Here is a 16,140-nt window from a genome sequence, read left to right on the forward strand (position 1 = left end):
GGATGCGTAACATTTGAAAAGGTCCAAAGGGGTCCCTTTCAATGTGGTTTGGGAAATGTGTTGCTAGGCGGGGAGGGGCGCAGCGGCAATGTGGTCTTTTGATGGTGCCAACCCCCCTGACGTTCTGTCGTATAAAGTGCAACTTTTAATGTCAGCGGCTCGCATTCTGATGCACACGAAGAACTTTCGAAACAGCCCTCTCTTTTGACTTCTGCAACATGAAACCTGAGTGTCCCGTGCTTTGGCTCAACAAGCCCAGATGAGCTCGAGAAGCTCGAGCTGGCAAGAAATGATCTCCGGGTACATGTACTCCGTACATAGTACATCGTACCGGCAATGCCGTGCCTATATTGAGGGGCGGAAGATCTACTATCTACCGACAATGAGTGCCTATACAACCCACCCTCGGCAACCCTATTTGGCCAGGCTCTAGAGTCTCCATTCTCTTCAGGGGGTTAACTGGTTGGACCAGAGCCAGAGCGTGAGAGGGGGTTATCAAGCAACTAGCTAATAATCTATACTGTCCTATCCCCCGCTCTCCCTCTTTCCAAATTGTAATGTACTATACATGCACGTGTACATGGATACAGTGAAGCAAACCTCAGATGCCAAAACAATATACCCATCATCAATTAAAACGAACAGAAGGAAGTGGCAAGCAACAAAAATGTCCCTCCCAGACAAATTCGCCTCTATACCCCGCCAACCCCTTCCTCCTCGGTCCCTCCCCAATCCACCTCCTACCCCGCATCACTACCAACAACAACAACAAAGTATCAATCTAAATCTACGCAAAGCGAGAGGATCTCAACTCCGCCCTCGCCTACGGCGGCAACAAAACCCGTAAACTTGAATATCTCGTCGCCGACGCCGTCGACCAGCGCTGCGATACCCTCGTCAGCATCGGCGGTCCAAAGCAACCATACCCGGCAGGTAGCCGCGGCAGCTGCGCACGTGGGTCTACGCACCCGGAGCACTGGGTCGACTGGGAGTACCCGGGCTATGAGACGGTGGGCAACATCCGGCTCTCAAGGCTGATGGGGGCCGGATGTGCGTCTTAACAAGTCCGGTTTCGGCATCAAGCATAAGTCCACCGCGATGGGGTTGGTGGAGGAGTGTAGAGACCGTTATTGTGTGTGCGGTGTGTGTGTGCGGTGTGTGTGTGCGGTGACGGGGTCGACGGTGGCGGGGATGGTTGCCGGGTTTAAGTTGATTGAGAAGCTGTATCCGGAGGAGGAGGCGAAGAAGGGCGCGCATGGCGGGAAGAGGAGGAAGGTGGTTGGCATCGACGCTTCAGCGAAGCCGGCGGAGACGCGCGCGCAGGTTCTGCGCATTGCGAAGGATACGGCTGAGAAGATTGGGTTGGGTGCTGAACAGATTACCGAGGAGGATATTGTTCTTGACGAGCGGTATCATGCGGGGGTGTATGGCATTCCGGATAAGCAGACTTGGGATATGGTGAGGCGGGGGAAGATTAGCAGTGGGTATGTCTTGCATGCTCATCTTGATGGGCTGCCAGCCTGCTCTGAATACATATTCTCATGGGTAGCCAGCGCCAGCTCGTGGTGTATAACCCAAGATGGTGATACTCAGGTTGGATATGATATATATATATATAATATATATATATTTATATATATTTAATCGGGAGGGCAGACTGTATGTCCTGAAAACACATGGATATAGTTCAATAGAATTAGAATTAGAATATATAAGAGCAAGGTGAGACAAAAGTTCAGATTAACTATTAACTAACTGCCTGAAAAGCACTACGCACATCATGGTGAATATATCTATACCTATACGGGATTTTCTAAATATCGAAGTGCTCAAGCACATCGCACATTCATTGGACCCTGAAAAACGAAGGCATCAGAGCAGCAGTTCACCCTTGTTCCTACATGTATGTACAGTACATACCTACTGGCATCCAGCACAACCAGGTTTGACACTATGTTGCATACAGGGAGGGCTGGCTGACAACTTCACTGGTGCATCCCCAAGTTCCCCCAACCCATCGATGGCTGACGCTAGGATGCAGAGCGAACGAACATCTTGAACCCTCAAAACTCAGGTTGATTCCCTCTGCTGTCAACGGGTGGGTAAACTCGCGGAAAGCGATTTCTACCAAATCAGGAAAAACAACAACGAATAAGAAAACCTCCTCTGGGGACGTGGGTTTTCCAAGCTTGGGGTTCGACTGTTTAGCCCCCATTAGGGCCGTTGGATTGGCCAATTGCCGGGGGCCGCCGGTGGTGATAAGACCCAAGATCGTTTGGTTGTTCGATTGGTTGTCTGCGGGTGCAAAAGCCTGCAAAGGTTCGCTGTTCATTAATAGTTAGCTTGGGTCTCGGCTCTGGCCGTGGGGACTCCGGGGAGTTGATTGCCACTGATTGGCGACGGGCCACTAAAAGGCCACTAACTTGATGGCGTTGGTGCCGGGGAGTGGCCCAAGGCCTCCAAGAGTTCAAGGCCCAAGCAAGGCCCAAACAAGGGCGCAAACAGGGCCCCGTCACGGTCCTTGGGCGGCGGGGATCGATGGGGGGGCAGATCCCCCGGACGCGGGGTGGGAAGATCAATGAGGGTTCTGGTATTGTATTTATGGTATGAGAAGGTATACAAAGCGGTGGTTTATGGGGAGTGCTGGGCGTGTAACTCTGGTACGGACTCGGTAACCCAGCGCCATCTCCCACCTCCACGGCCCCAGTTTTCTATCAACCTCCTTCTCGTCTCCTTCTCGTCTCCTCTCCTCCTCTCCTTTCATGCTCCGCTTCTCTTCATCCCGCCCATCCCCCCATCGTCGCCCCGCCGCCTCTCTCCTATGTTCGACGTCATCTATCCCTGTCTGATCTGTTTGTGTCTTACGCCTCTCCCTACTTCTCCATTCTCACTCTCTTCGCCATCCTCCTCCTAAGGCATCTATCTATCTAGCTATCTATCTATCTATCTATCTACCTATCTATCTTATCTGGTATTGTTGGTCTGCCACCTCGTTGGAACTCTTCGTCCTTGGGCTGTACAGATAACTTTCAGATTGCTGAATGCCCTCTTTACCTTAATCCCCTGCCTTGTCTTCTTCAGGTCCAATTCAACTTGGCAATTGTAATAGTGCTTGGTACGCCTCTCTGGCTACTTTGTCAGTGGGGATTTCTTTCTATCTCAATCTCATCCGGCAATACCGAACATCGCACTTCTAACTACACACATATATTACAGGAACAGACGGATCTACATATGAACTCGTTCTAGCTTCAAATCTCCTAACCCTTATTTCTCGCTCGTTGGATAAGGAAAAGGAATCGCCCCGTCGCGTCTTGGTTTCTCCCTAGTTTACTACATACGGTGCGTTCAAAAGAGGAAACTATCATATCGAGGGCAAGTTTGCAGACGATGTAATCGTCATATCGCGCACTTCGCCCACTCCCTCTGTCGACACGGACAAATTTCAGACCGCCCGAATACCACTCCTCCGTCAATCGACGACAACAATTACCACTACGACAACGAACAGAATCCCCCTCTTCTAAAGTTCCCGCGCCATGATGGCTACAGTCGTTGTACAACAGCAGCCAGTGCGACATTCCTCATCTCCACCCCCGATCACCTCAGCTCTGAGCCTCAGTGCCAACTCTACCCATAGTCAAGCCCCAGTCCCCAACAAACATCTCCCCGTCTGCCCTCCAGGGCCCGCTCCGGCTAGCTCAAAGATACCCACAACCCCACCAGCCTCGCCAACCCTCAAACATTCCACTCCCCTCCAAGGCAATTGTGTCCTATACCCCCCAAATCATTTCCCCAAGCTGTGCGACAATCCTCCAGTATATTCGATAGATGCAGATACATTGGCCCATGCATTAGATGAGCTGGCCTCTCGCCCTCTGCCAGACCCCAAACAAGTCTTTCCCTGGCTACACGGCCTGCATCCGGACAATCATATCCAGCTAGGCTTCTTTGTTTCAAGAAGGAGGTCACTTAGACGCATACCGCGATGTTTGCGATCCATAGCAATTGTTAAAGCTGGCGGGGATCTGTCTAGGTCAAGGATTAAGGGGGCTATTGCACCAGAAGAGATCCTCTCCCAGTCTGGCACTACGTTCATTGATGCGGATCCCCCAGAAGGCTTTTCCGTGCGCAATTTCCATATACAAACGGCGAAATTAGCGCCATTATCGGATATCATTGTATATGGTGAAGATGGTGCCAATGGGAGCGATCTTCTCGAGCTTGCTGACGGAATTGCTAGAGCACAGAAGGAATGGAGAAGAAGATTTGATCCGGGACAGGAGAATTCCTTGTTTAATACGTTTATTCTCCAGAGTGAGTTCATCTTTTCCGTCCTCATCTCCACTTTTTGTAAAAAAAGTGAAAAGAAAAGAAAAGGTGTGCGGAATATTAATAGGAATTGTAGGTTCTTTCAATGAGGTAGAGGAGAGACACCCTGAATTGATTGCTGTAAACTGCCAAGGGCAACTTACTGGCCGAGTCATGGATTTCTGTAAGCACTGGAATTCATATTTTTCCTGCCAAAGGCAGCTTAGATTTTACTAACATGTAGATTAGTTCATTGGGAACGGTTGGAAATGTGTAAAATGGCCGAAGCCTCGGAGATAACAACAAACGTTTGGCAGGGCCCTACACCAGATATCAACGAACGCCCCTTTGAAGACCTAGGATTTGATGTTTTCATCGAAACTCACGATGTTGCAAATATTCCTAATATTCGATATCTCTCAAAAATATCAAGACAAATGGATGATGGACCACAGAGATTGGAATTCCCGTCGTCGGGGAGCGTTCTAGCCTCATTCAACCAGATAGAGGTTTTCGACCTCATTGATACTTGTAGATGGATATATCATATTACCCACCCTGAGCGGCTTGAACAACCAATTGATTCAGACGGCGATATTCCAATGGTGGAGCTCACTGCAAAACCTCGCAAGGTTCTAATCCACTGCGGAGACGGGTACACCGAAAGCTCGCTACTAGCTATTGCCTACTTCATGTTTGCTGAGGGAGCCCCTGTGCATGAGGCGTGGTTAAGACTGCACTGCGAGAAGCAGCGGAATTTCTTTGCCTATCCCTCAGACGTCACATTCCTAACTAGCATTCAACAAAGGCTATTGCTTGAAAGCCCCGCCGCCCGTAATCGCAGCATCACAAACAGCCTCGAACCAGCTTGGCTCTCACGAATGGATGGGTCATTACCCAGTCGCATTCTACCGTACATGTATCTGGGAAATTTAACGCATGCTAACAACCCAGAGCTCCTCCGCGCCTTGGGCATTAGACGGATACTTAGCATTGGAGAATCCGTCTCATGGCCGCCGTCAGAGATCGAGAAATGGGGGCCGGAAAGTTTGATGATGATAAACGAAGTACAAGATAATGGCATAGATCCGTTGACACAGCAATTTGACCGTTGTCTAAAGTTTATTGGTGAGTTGAGTCGATGCTGATAGAAAGATTACGGGATTTCATTTGTCTTCCCTCCCCTGACCCCTTTTTATTCCTGCACATTTGTGCCGCTAATACATTTTGTGAATTTATTTAGAGAAAGGGAAAAAGGACTGTACGGCGACTTTGGTGCATTGTCGCGTTGGCGTGTCTAGATCTGCCACCATCTGCATTGCTGAGGTGATGGCGTGTGAGGGGTTATCGTTTCCTAGGGCATAGTATGTAACCACCACCTGCCTTCTTCCCAGTAGAGTAACTCTGCGGCGGATAGATCTCAACTAACTCTCCGAAAATAGCTGCTTCGTTCGTGCTAGGCGTTTGAACGTCATCATCCAACCGCACCTCCGATTTGTGTTAGTACTACATTTCCACCCCCCCATCCATTAATCCGCCACCATTCAACCACTCTACTAAACTTATAATACTAATATTACTCTCCCTCTAGCTACGAGCTCCTCAAATGGGACGAACTCCTCCGGCAGAAACGCCACGAGCCAATCCGCAGAGATCTTGACTGGGTAACCATCGCGCGCGAAATAGCTCTCATGAACAAACCATATTCGAAACAACAATAATAAATTTCGAATAACCGCAGCGCCCGAACAAGTTCTATCCATTTGTCGATATGACATTGAATTTCCCTCACTGATTCATGATACACGTACGCACGGATCTATACATGAAGGAGTTTTTGTCGTATCACTTTTATTTTAACGATCTGATCGAGAAACCACATTTAACAACTGCCCACGGGCCACCCCTTACTTTTCCTTTTTACGACTCGTGCTCTAACTTACCCTTTTTCTCATGATATTTCTACTTACCATGCGATGTGACACGAATACCACTTAGCGACCTCGATGATGAATTTGCTTTTGCTTGCTTTATTTCCCTCTCGCGCACCATTTTCATGTTTTTCATTTTCCCTTCAGGGTTTATCTGGTTTTTTAATTTCCTACCCTTCTTCTCTTTTTTTTCTTCTTGCTGAGGAAGGACTTTCTCATTCCTAATGATGGTTTGGTTTGTACCAATCCCAATTTACTCTTCTTCAATTATTTAGTTTTTATTTAGTTTTTTTCTCTATTTTATCTTAACTTCATATATTTCTGTTCTTTTCCTTTTCCTTTATATCTCTTTTAACTCTCCTCCTCTATGCTACTATGTCTTCTAGCTCTACAACATCTTACTTGATACGATGATCTTTTATTTATTTATTTCCTTCAAATTCCATCTTCTATTCTCACAGACTTTCCGCTTTTCTCTCTTGTTTCCCATTCATCCGCTTTCTCCGACTCCTTTTCTAATTTCACCTTTTATAAAACCTGCCCATGACCACGTCGAACGCCGAATATGCATGAGCGACAGTCATGTTGATGGGGGATGCAAATTAATCCCTTCTAGTTTTTTTTTGCTTGTTTTGTTGCTTGTATCCCTTTTGCTTTTCTACCAGAAAAGTTGCGGCGTTGGCGCGGGACCTGGTGAAAGTTTAGGGTCCGGTGTCCTAAAATCCATTTTACCTAAGGACCTAGGAAACCTTTTTTTTTTTTTTTTTTTTTTAAGTTTGATCTGAAAAACCTTTCCTATTTCCGAAGATTGAGATTATGTTTTTCATTTTATTTCTCTTACTTTTTTTTAATTTGTCCTCTTTGCTTTTTTTGTTTTGATGGGTAGTAATTTCTTTGTTCTTCTTTTTTTCACTTCTTTCTTCCTTGTGAGGCTAAAGTAACTTTATAAACTGATAAAGTTGAGATTGGGATTAGTTAAGATTGATTGATTAACCGATTGAAAAATACACATATTGAAGATTTATTTCTTATATATTTTTTCTTGTCTTCATGTTTTTCGTAACTAACCTAATTTGGCTTGAAGTAACTCCGTAGGTGAGATCAGGAGCATAACTACCGATTCAACTATTGTAAGAATTTAATCGCTAGTGCTGGTTGATGAAAAAAAAATCTTTCGTGCCATGAGGGTGTGAAAAAGAGTTAAATCTGTAGATCATTAAGTAACTAGGTTTTGATCCTCATTTCCTCGCCTTTTTCTTTCTTTTTTTTTTTTCTTTTTCTTTTTTTTCTTTTTCTTTTTTTCGTGGAATCTAGAACGTACGTGGGGTGGGATCCATCCCACGTATGCAGCTTAAGAAGATATAATACAAGTCCAACAGCTGAAGGATAACGGTATTATTAGCAACTACTAGTTAGCAGTGATGGTAAATAGATTAGCTACTTCTAGTTACAACATACAGGATTTAAAGGAAGAAAAAAAGAAGAAAAAAAAAATAAAGAAAAAATAAAAAAAAATAAAGAAAGATAAAAGACAAAAAAAAAGTGTTCAGAGGGTTTAAATGTAAGAATATGGAAGAAGGGGGAAAGAGAGTAGGTAGAAAGGCAAGAAGAAAGGAGAAGAACTCTTTGCTTCTCTCGTATAAGTAAATGCTTAGTTTTGTTTTATATATGCATTATATATATCCTCGCGGGTATTGGGGGGAGTGTAATCATCTCACCACCATCACCGCCACCACCGCCACAATCAACACCGTTCAAAAACCCGATACAACCCCTTCAGATCCGCCACCTCCACCACGCCCCTGACGAGATCATTCGTCGCGACAAGCCGCGCGCGCAGAGAAGGGAAGAGCACATGCTCCAGAGTCCAGGAGAGTTGTGCACGGCGCCGGACGATTGATTCGTCTTCACGTTGGGAGTGTGGGTGTTTGGGGGGGTCTTTTTGGTTGTTGGTAGTGTGGACGTCGGTGGCATCGTCGGTAGTGGTATTTGTTCGTGTTGCGGTGTCGCTGCTGGTCGTGGGAGCGGTGTCGTGGGGATCGCTGGGCGGTGGTGTACTTTGGGAGGTGTTTATTGTTGTCCTTCCCGTCGCTGTTTCTGTCTCACCGTTGTGTGGGATGGGTCTTGTTATGGAAGTGGATGCGGAATTGCTCATGTTGCTGCTGCTGTTGTTGTTGTCGTTACTGCTGGGGACAGCAAGTGGGGCAATGGGTAATTGTTCCGGTGTGTAGAAGGCGGCGAGTTCGCGGAGGAACGTGCGAAAACAGGCTTCTTCGTCTGTCCAGTCGACATATGGGCCTAGGCGGAGGAGGAAGCGGGGTAGTTTGGCTAGAGATGGCATATAGCCCTTTAGCAGGAGGGGGATGGAGAGGAGGTTGCCGTCTTCAGAGATGGAGAGCGAAAAGTACTCTTCAAGCATTTCACGGCGCTCGATGAGTTGGGTTGCTATTGTGCTGACTATTCTGTCAAAGTCGACGGCTTCGATTTCCGCTGATACTGTTGGTGATGCAGCGTCGGCCGATGTTTGCTCCCTGGCTGTTGATGCGGCAACGTGCTGACGACGGTATTCATCACGCTCTGTCGCGGCAGCGAGGGAGAGCAGGTCGACGAGCCGTGGGGAGGATTCGAGGTTTATTTTACCGAAATTGCCAAAGTCGGTAAGGCCTATTTGGTAGAAGAATTCATTGCTGATCATCCCGTAGTCGACTAGGAAGAGCTTCACGCCTGATTGTATCGCTGCAATTCGACGCCGTTCGTCCACGAGCCCGACGTAGGTTAGGGATGCGAAGAGTTCTGTAAGGTTATTGTGCATGGCAGATCGTACAGCCGCGCGAAGGTTTTTCACAGACGTGAGCCGTATCCGAGTGGGTTCACGACCGGTGCTTTCGTAGCGGAGACCGTCTTCTTCAAGCGGTTGGGGTTGGGAATTGCCGTTAAGAATCGGCCTTGTTTGTGATGAGGTCGCGGGTGGCAACATGGAGGTAATTTTGCGCATGCTCGCATCTGTTCGAACAAGATTGTTTTCGTAAGGACGTTTTGTGCCAGATAAAGTTCGGGGTGTTGGTTGTTTATCGTTATATGGAGACTCTGCGTTGGGGTTCATTGCATCACTCCGAGTTCGTCCAGCTGGTAGCAGCGTTTGTACCATAAAAGTTCGGCTAGAATCGACTGTTGCCAGCTTTTGTTGGATCGCCGTGCATATGGATGCAATGATCTCGTCTTCATTGAGGAAATTAACCTCCCTTTTCGTTGGGTGAACATTCACATCGACTCGCTGCGGCTCTATTTCTAAATCGAGATAGGCAAAGGGGTGACCTCCCTTCGGCAGAAAGTTGGAATATGCCTGCTCTATTGCCCGTCGTACCGCAGTAGATTCCACGGAGCGGTGGTTAATGAACAAGAGAATAGTGGTCCGTTTGGCATGGTAGTTTGCGTTGCTAGCCCAACCTGAAGCACGGAATCCAAGCCTTGGGTCTTCGACACTGAAGTTGACAAGCTCGCTGGCAACAGCACTACCGTGGATTTGGCGAATTCGATCAACTGTGGTGGAGTTCATTGATGTGGATATGCTGACTCCAGAATCTCCATGCTTCTTACACGAGAAGGCAACCCCAGAGCAATGTACGGCATAACGACCAACGACGTCAAGGATTTTTGCGTATTCCTCGCTTGAAGATCGAAAAGCTCGACGCCGTGTAGGGACGTTGTAAAACAGATCCTCAACCTAGATAGCGGGTAAGTTAAGAGGCACTCAAGAAAAAGCAAACACTGAGCTATCAAACTTACGGTGATCTGGGTCCCGCCTCGGCCAGCGGTTGGCTTGGGTTCTGCGGTTTGGCCTGGTTTTGCGGGAACTAATTTTCCGTCGCTGTAGTGAGCTTTCCAGGCACAGCTAGAGCCAGCGGTCTTGGTAGTAACCGTGAGATGAGCTATGTGGCTAATGCTCGCCAGAGCCTCGCCACGGAAGCCATAGGTGCCTATAGACGACAGGTCTTCAAACGCTTTGAGCTTGGAAGTTGTGAATCTCTCACACAGGATTCCCAAATCATCACACTGCGGAGAAGCAGGGAGTTCGTTAGGTTCAATCATTTTTCAAACAAGAAGGTTCACGCACGAAACAGAGACCAAGATAGTGATTTTGTGAAAATGACATACATCGATTCCATGACCATTATCCGTGATCTGGAGGAGTTTCAAACCGCCGTCTTTGACCAGGATTTCCACCGAGGTGGCCCCCGCGTCGACTGAATTTTCAATCAGTTCTTTCAGCGCATGCATCGGAGCCACGATGATCTCCCCAGCAGCAATCTTGTTGACCACATCTGGATCAAGGGCCTTTTTCGGGGTCACAGTCAGTACATATACATATGGCCAGTAGCTAGAATGATGTAAATTAATATCACGTGGGTAGGTGGTTGCACGTTCAGATACAAAACATACCTGAATTTTCCTGGATGGGTGGGAGGGAAGCCCAGCATCAGCGGCAGTCCGTTTGGTACCTCGCTGATCAGGAACGTCTACATCCATATCATCGTCGGCCATGGCGCCAGAAGTAGTGTTATGTGGTGCACTTTGAAGGTTGAAATGGAAGAGGGAGAGTTCTGAAGCTGGGGTTTTATGACTATTATTTTATTATTTGGAATCTCCAGACACGGGATCCACCACAGCGTCGATGCCAGCCTGCAGCCTGCCAAACTCCAGAGTGTTGCGAGAGAGTTTTCAGGCCTCGAGGTTCGAGTTCACTTGCTGGCGCTTGGCTGGACTGATCTAGGCCCCTGCTGCGGGAGACGCGGGAGGTGCGGATTTTACACCAGGGAGTGGGGGGCCTTGTCAGTTGGGAGCAGGCTGGCTAGGGAGAGAGGGAGGGAGCAAGCAGCAACATCAAGAGCAAAACAAACGCTGCTCTGTATCGGGAGCAGAGATGAGATGCAATAGAGTCTTTTTACGTTAGGGAGAGATGGGATAGTACAAGCACTCAAGAACAAATACAATAAATAAGATGGTTTACTTTTGTTCCCCAAATGTTCCCTAGCACGCGCTAGTGCCGGAGCGAGTGCCGCCAACCCCCGCGGGAGGCTTAGGTAAGCCTCTTTTGCGGGCAGTGGCGGCGTGCCAAGACCCTTCGCGCGGGCTTAGTCATTTTCAGGGTCCGCACTGCGGCTGCTTTGTAATCTTTTTATGCACATTATTATTATTATTATTTATATATTTATATATTTATATATTTATTTATTATTATATTATTTATGATTTATGATCGCGGAGACGACAGAAGACGTAGCGTAGACTTCGATATCAATCCAAAATGATACGCATTGCTTGTCGATTTAAGATATCTAAATCAGTAACTACACGCGGCCAAACGGGTTTATTATTCGCTGTTCAATGCTATCTACATCAACCTCTTTACCCAAGCATGCAGGAACTAATAATACCAACAACTACAACATTATTGCTCATCGGCCGCGTATGCGCCCTCTCACTGCTGTCTGAGATCGAAATCTTTGAAAACGTCCCCCGCCAAGGAAATGGAAAACTTCGCTGCTTCGGTTGCCGTGTTGCGCAGCCTGGAAGAAGCTGGAGAGCTGGAGTCTCACGCTGCAAACGAGAACTAGATAAGTGCTCGGGCCCTAGACTTCCTCTCGAGGGGAATCCTAAAAGCTCTTGTGGAGGGCGGGGGAGACAAGGCTTCTCTCCGAGCCCGCTGGCGCGTTTCACAACCTTGTTCTGGACTGGGATCCGTTGCACATATCGGCAACATTGCTTTGTTCGAATTATTTATGTGTTGCTTTCGAAAGTGAGAGAAACTGCACAAACATCCCATATGTTGCGATGGAATAATGGGGCCAATTCAATCTCTACAAAACAGGAGCAAGACTGCTTGCAGGAGGCCTCGTTAATATTGCCCTAACTTGGAAGGATAGTTATTTAATACGAATTGCCATCGTTCGCCCTCCTGACTGACGCTCTTTGCTCTCACGGGTCGGGTCAGAGCAACAGTCAGCTGGCTGGTTGTAACAAGCGTGCTCGCTAGCTATTTAACTAACCCTAGCACTGTTAAGTTAGCATCGATTGCTTCTGGCATGGCAGGGTCCAAACAATCGAGTTATTTTTTAGTGATCGATCCTGTGCTCAAGCCAAACGGAGTTCAAAAGCAGGTTTATTCCCTTGCCTCCTTGCCTCCCTTCCGCCCGCTCTCCCGCCTTTTCGCGCTGGCCCCTTGAGGGCCATGACACAAACGGTCCAAGCGATACTTTGTCACTGACTTGGGCTGGCTTGAGCTTCCCACCTAAAATTCGGACCTAATCAAGAAATCCTGAAGAAATACCTAACAGGCTCATTGAAGCCATTTTTCAAGCACCCACTCCAAGAATGGTAGTATCGACCTGGGAATCCGATAGAACTCCAGACCTTTTCTAGAACAAGCTAGGAGAAGGATAGACACATCTGCTCTTGTACTCTGAGAATGAGAGTCCGTCAATACTCCGAACTACAAACTTGATTTTATATCAGAATAATCAAAGATCGCTTCAACGGGAGTCCCACATGGCCCGGTGTATGTACAGTACTATGTAGAGCATAAAATGGCTAAATTTAGAATGTATTTCATTAGTTAAATAATATACAGCGTCACGACCTGCCAATGAGGGTGAAGTGGATAGGCTGGTTGTTAACTTGTTAATGGAATCGAAAAGCAGCGATGATTGCCGGAACAAAGAATAAAGATGCGATGCTCGGCGGTTTCCCAGAGGACCAACAGCGTCATCGGCAGAAACAGCACAAGCTCCACCTGCTAAATAGCTTAATAATAATATCACATAGTCAACAACTACAACCAAGCTCCGAAGACCACATTTACTATTGCTAAAGATTTTACTGCAGTTACTGGTATGTAGTTACAGTCCTTTCTGTCATTATTGAATAATAACTCACACCAATCACCTCAATCTCTGTGGAAGTTAGCTGGCCCTACCTCCACCCGCCTACAATAAGAAGGATTATTTCACGAAGCGAAGGCGACCATGCGTCATCACCCATCAACTTGCGAAACCATATAACCTCGAATGAAACACACTGCCCAGCGAAGCTCCAGTGGAGCACACCGTTGACTCCTAGTGCGGACGGAACATGTCTGGGCCGAGAAGAGGCTATATCGGCGACGAGGAGCTGGGCAAAAAGTTCGACGACGACCGCGCTCGAAAATCCACACAGTTCAAACCAAGGTCGGGCATATCATCATGGAAATTTCCCCGAAGGAGACGCATTCTCCTCGCCTTCATTGGCATATTTATCCTCTATCTACTCTTTAAGGCCATACCCCCCTCCAATTTAACCCCCGCGACGAAGCCCTTCCACGCGCTCAATAACGGCCGGCCCCAGCCTGATGACCCTGACCAACAAAAATCAGATGGAAGCTCCATTTCATCAGAAACCCCCCCTGAACCCCCTCCTGATACGACAGACAAAATCCTCCGCGATGGCTCGCGTTCTTATAGTGGGCCAATAAAGTTCTACTCTCTTGCCAAATCGTTGTACACTGTGCCAGGATTCGAGTTTCTCGGTCGTCCTAAAGCCGTGGTCTTTGCGGCGGCGGATTTGCAGGCTCTTTCTGACCTTCTACCTTTAGCCTGTGAGATGGCGAGGCAGAAGCTGAACCACGTGCATTTTGCGGTGATGGGGAGGAACGACGTGTCGGTGCAGGGAATACGGATGGTTAATGGCGTGGATGCGGAGGAGTGTCCCTTGCTTTGGCATGGTGAGTTTTTATGATGCAGCAAATGCCTTGTTTTTGATTCTCTATGGGTAGAATGTTGCTAAATTATTTTGAAAGATGCACGTCCCGACTATGCCCCTCAGTCTACCGATGCCCGTATGGAATCGAGTGTAATCGCCGGGCTGTCCCGTATTAACAACGTCTTCCGTCCCAGCGTTGTGATTACTCACAGCTATAAACGCGAGGAAGATTTCCTTTGGAAAGGGGTCAAAGTCAAAGCAGGCCGGATGGGCCTGCCTCATATTAGCCTTCCAGCTCGTGCGAGCAACTTCATGTGGTTGTCAAAGCTGGACTCTGGCTCACTTGGAGGTACGTAGAATAATCCATCCCCAAATACATCCCAATATACCTTAGGGCGTGAGCATCTGATATTTACTATGAATTCAGCTTGGAACAAGGTCGATTTGCAAATACTCGTGCAAGCACCACCAGCCTCCTCAGGCTCCCTAACTCGATTACTCCGTTCTCTTCAAAGAGCGGATTACTTTGGTGATGCCCCTGGACTAACCATTGAGCTGCCACACAATGTTGATCCTCCTTTGCTTGAACACTTGAAATCATTCAAATGGCCACCAAATAGTGCGCATAATCATGTCACCCTCCGACGGCGAATACAACCTGGTAGCATCACTCCTCAAGAAGCAACACTTCGAACGGTCGATTCAGTCTATCCCAAAGACCCGGCCTACTCACATGTCCTCGTCCTCTCTGCCCAGGCGGATCTTGCACCGTCCTATTACCACTACCTCAAATACGCCATTCTCAAATATAAATATTCCGTTTCCACCGAGGAGCCCTTGCGCTCGCTTTTGGGAATATCCCTCGAACTTCCGTCTGCTGCACCTACTGTCGATGATGAACCGTTTACCCCACCAACCGAATCAGACCGTATCGACATCCTTCAGGATCCCGAAAAGGAAATCCCAGTCTTTCTTTGGCAGGCCCCCAATAGCAACGCAGCTCTATATTTCGGTGACAAATGGGTTGAATTCCAATCATTCCTTTCTAACCGTCTTGGCGCCGCCCGTGGTCCAGATCCAAAGAAACACCCCAATCTCATTTCGAACAAGTTCCCATCATGGATGGAATATATGCTTGAACTAATCCGTGCCCGGGGCTATTATCTCTTATATCCTTCTTTCCCCGCCACCACAACCGCCCACACCGTGCTAGCAACTATTCACAACGACCTATACCGCTTACCGGAGGAGTACGCCTCCGATCCACAGACGTCTAATCCCACCTTCAAAAAACCAGAAAAAACCGACGATGACCATCTGGTCAGCGGACCCGACCAGCTGCTTATCGGCGGCTCCTCGTCGATGGAAGCACCACCACAGGAAGTTGATTTAGGCTCCATCGAGAAACCCCTAGCTACATCTCCGTCGATATCGACCCTCCTAAATCTATTCCCAGCAGGATTACCGAAGGAGATATCCCCTGTGCATGTCTTGCCGTATTCGCGGAAAGACACCTCCTCCCCTGACTTGGTTGAGAGGACGCAGGCGTATTTGAAGGAATTCCGGGAGAGGATTGGCAGGTGTGATGCTCACGCTCAGCAGCCGCAGGCGGTCGAGGATATGAAGGCAGATGATCTATTCTGCTCAAAGGACGAGGAGAGGAGGGGAGCTGAGTGATAATCTGTATACTCGTTTGTAACATATTCCATACGTGGCTTGTCCACTATGGTTGTCTAAAATATATATCGCTGGCCAGCATGCCTCGTTCATTATTACTATTATTATTTTATTTATTTGGTTGTTCATTTACTTCATTTATTTAACTTTTCATATGAAATTCAGAAGTGGCTCATAGCATAGGCAATAAATTTGTGGTTGTCTTGTATTCCCGTCCATAGTTTTTTCTGTTCACATCATCTGTTCCCTTTGCAATCAATCTAAAGTGCACATACTTCCAAAGGGCATTTGCTGGCACTTGCTGGATATTATTAGACTAATTTCTTTAATTGCTCACGTATACCTAATATATAATCCCCCTATTAGCAAAGCTAACTCTGCACACTTCTAGTTGTAGGCAGCGGCAATTGCGCACGTCATGTGACCCACTTGCATTGCTTATGTAACTTCTTTGCTAGTTACGTGCTGGAGCTCCGGTTTGGAAAGG

General features: G+C 47.5%; 4 protein-coding genes across 5 annotated transcripts; 3 read left to right on the top strand and 1 right to left on the bottom strand.

Annotated features, from left to right (window-relative positions):
• Nucleotides 1–282: 282 nt before the first annotated feature.
• BDCG_08114 (1-aminocyclopropane-1-carboxylate deaminase) lies at nucleotides 283–1,586 on the top strand (the record flags this gene model as incomplete). The annotated part of the gene is made up of 4 exons (XM_045423891.1): nucleotides 283–313; nucleotides 798–1,010; nucleotides 1,066–1,484; nucleotides 1,550–1,586. The coding sequence occupies exons 1-4, from the start codon at nucleotides 290–292 to the stop codon at nucleotides 1,584–1,586; spliced, it is 693 nt and encodes a 230-aa protein (XP_045272731.1). The 5' UTR covers nucleotides 283–289.
• A 569-nt stretch (nucleotides 1,587–2,155) lies between these two features.
• BDCG_08115 lies at nucleotides 2,156–7,484 on the top strand. Of its 2 annotated transcripts, none has more exons than XM_045423892.1 (7): nucleotides 2,156–3,136; nucleotides 3,217–4,317; nucleotides 4,409–4,495; nucleotides 4,561–5,439; nucleotides 5,555–5,675; nucleotides 5,754–5,810; nucleotides 5,903–7,484. In XM_045423892.1, the coding sequence occupies exons 2-7, from the start codon at nucleotides 3,540–3,542 to the stop codon at nucleotides 6,030–6,032; spliced, it is 2,052 nt and encodes a 683-aa protein (XP_045282426.1). In that variant the 5' UTR covers nucleotides 2,156–3,136; nucleotides 3,217–3,539; the 3' UTR covers nucleotides 6,033–7,484. The 2 variants fall into 2 exon arrangements, with proteins under 2 accessions (XP_045282426.1, XP_045282427.1); XM_045423893.1 differs by having other exon boundaries at nucleotides 2,242–3,115.
• On the bottom strand, nucleotides 7,172–11,232 carry BDCG_08116 (DNA mismatch repair protein MLH1). Its single transcript, XM_045423894.1, has 4 exons — nucleotides 10,683–11,232; nucleotides 10,398–10,577; nucleotides 10,029–10,295; nucleotides 7,172–9,966 (listed from the first exon to the last, which is right to left on the bottom strand). Exons 1-4 carry the CDS (start codon nucleotides 10,782–10,784, stop codon nucleotides 7,987–7,989), a joined length of 2,529 nt encoding a protein of 842 aa, XP_045272732.1. The 5' UTR covers nucleotides 10,785–11,232; the 3' UTR covers nucleotides 7,172–7,986.
• Nucleotides 11,233–11,678: 446 nt separating this feature from the next.
• BDCG_08117 (uncharacterized protein) lies at nucleotides 11,679–16,134 on the top strand. The gene is made up of 4 exons (XM_045423895.1): nucleotides 11,679–13,130; nucleotides 13,206–13,998; nucleotides 14,074–14,325; nucleotides 14,404–16,134. The coding sequence occupies exons 2-4, from the start codon at nucleotides 13,371–13,373 to the stop codon at nucleotides 15,651–15,653; spliced, it is 2,130 nt and encodes a 709-aa protein (XP_045272733.1). The 5' UTR covers nucleotides 11,679–13,130; nucleotides 13,206–13,370; the 3' UTR covers nucleotides 15,654–16,134.
• The last annotated feature ends 6 nt before the right edge of the window (nucleotides 16,135–16,140 follow it).

Source organism: Blastomyces dermatitidis (genome assembly GCF_000003525.1).
Source record: "Blastomyces dermatitidis ER-3 genomic scaffold supercont1.10, whole genome shotgun sequence".
Lineage (NCBI taxonomy): Eukaryota > Fungi > Ascomycota > Eurotiomycetes > Onygenales > Ajellomycetaceae > Blastomyces > Blastomyces dermatitidis.

Coding starts and splice junctions, on each gene's coding strand:
- BDCG_08117 (XM_045423895.1), top strand. CDS start 13,371: ATGTCTGGGCCGAGAAGAGGCTATATCGGCGACGAGGAGCTGGGCAAA. Junction 13,999..14,073: donor GTGTCCCTTGCTTTGGCATG/GTGAGTTTTTAT, acceptor TTATTTTGAAAG/ATGCACGTCCCGACTATGCC. Junction 14,326..14,403: donor GGACTCTGGCTCACTTGGAG/GTACGTAGAATA, acceptor CTATGAATTCAG/CTTGGAACAAGGTCGATTTG.
- BDCG_08115 (XM_045423892.1), top strand. CDS start 3,540: ATGATGGCTACAGTCGTTGTACAACAGCAGCCAGTGCGACATTCCTCA. Junction 5,676..5,753: donor TTATCGTTTCCTAGGGCATA/GTATGTAACCAC, acceptor CTCCGAAAATAG/CTGCTTCGTTCGTGCTAGGC. Junction 5,811..5,902: donor CAACCGCACCTCCGATTTGT/GTTAGTACTACA, acceptor CTCTCCCTCTAG/CTACGAGCTCCTCAAATGGG.
- BDCG_08116 (XM_045423894.1), bottom strand. CDS start 10,784: ATGGCCGACGATGATATGGATGTAGACGTTCCTGATCAGCGAGGTACC. Junction 10,578..10,682: donor ACCCATCCAGGAAAATTCAG/GTATGTTTTGTA, acceptor ACCCCGAAAAAG/GCCCTTGATCCAGATGTGGT. Junction 9,967..10,028: donor GAGGCGGGACCCAGATCACC/GTAAGTTTGATA, acceptor CCCGCTATCTAG/GTTGAGGATCTGTTTTACAA.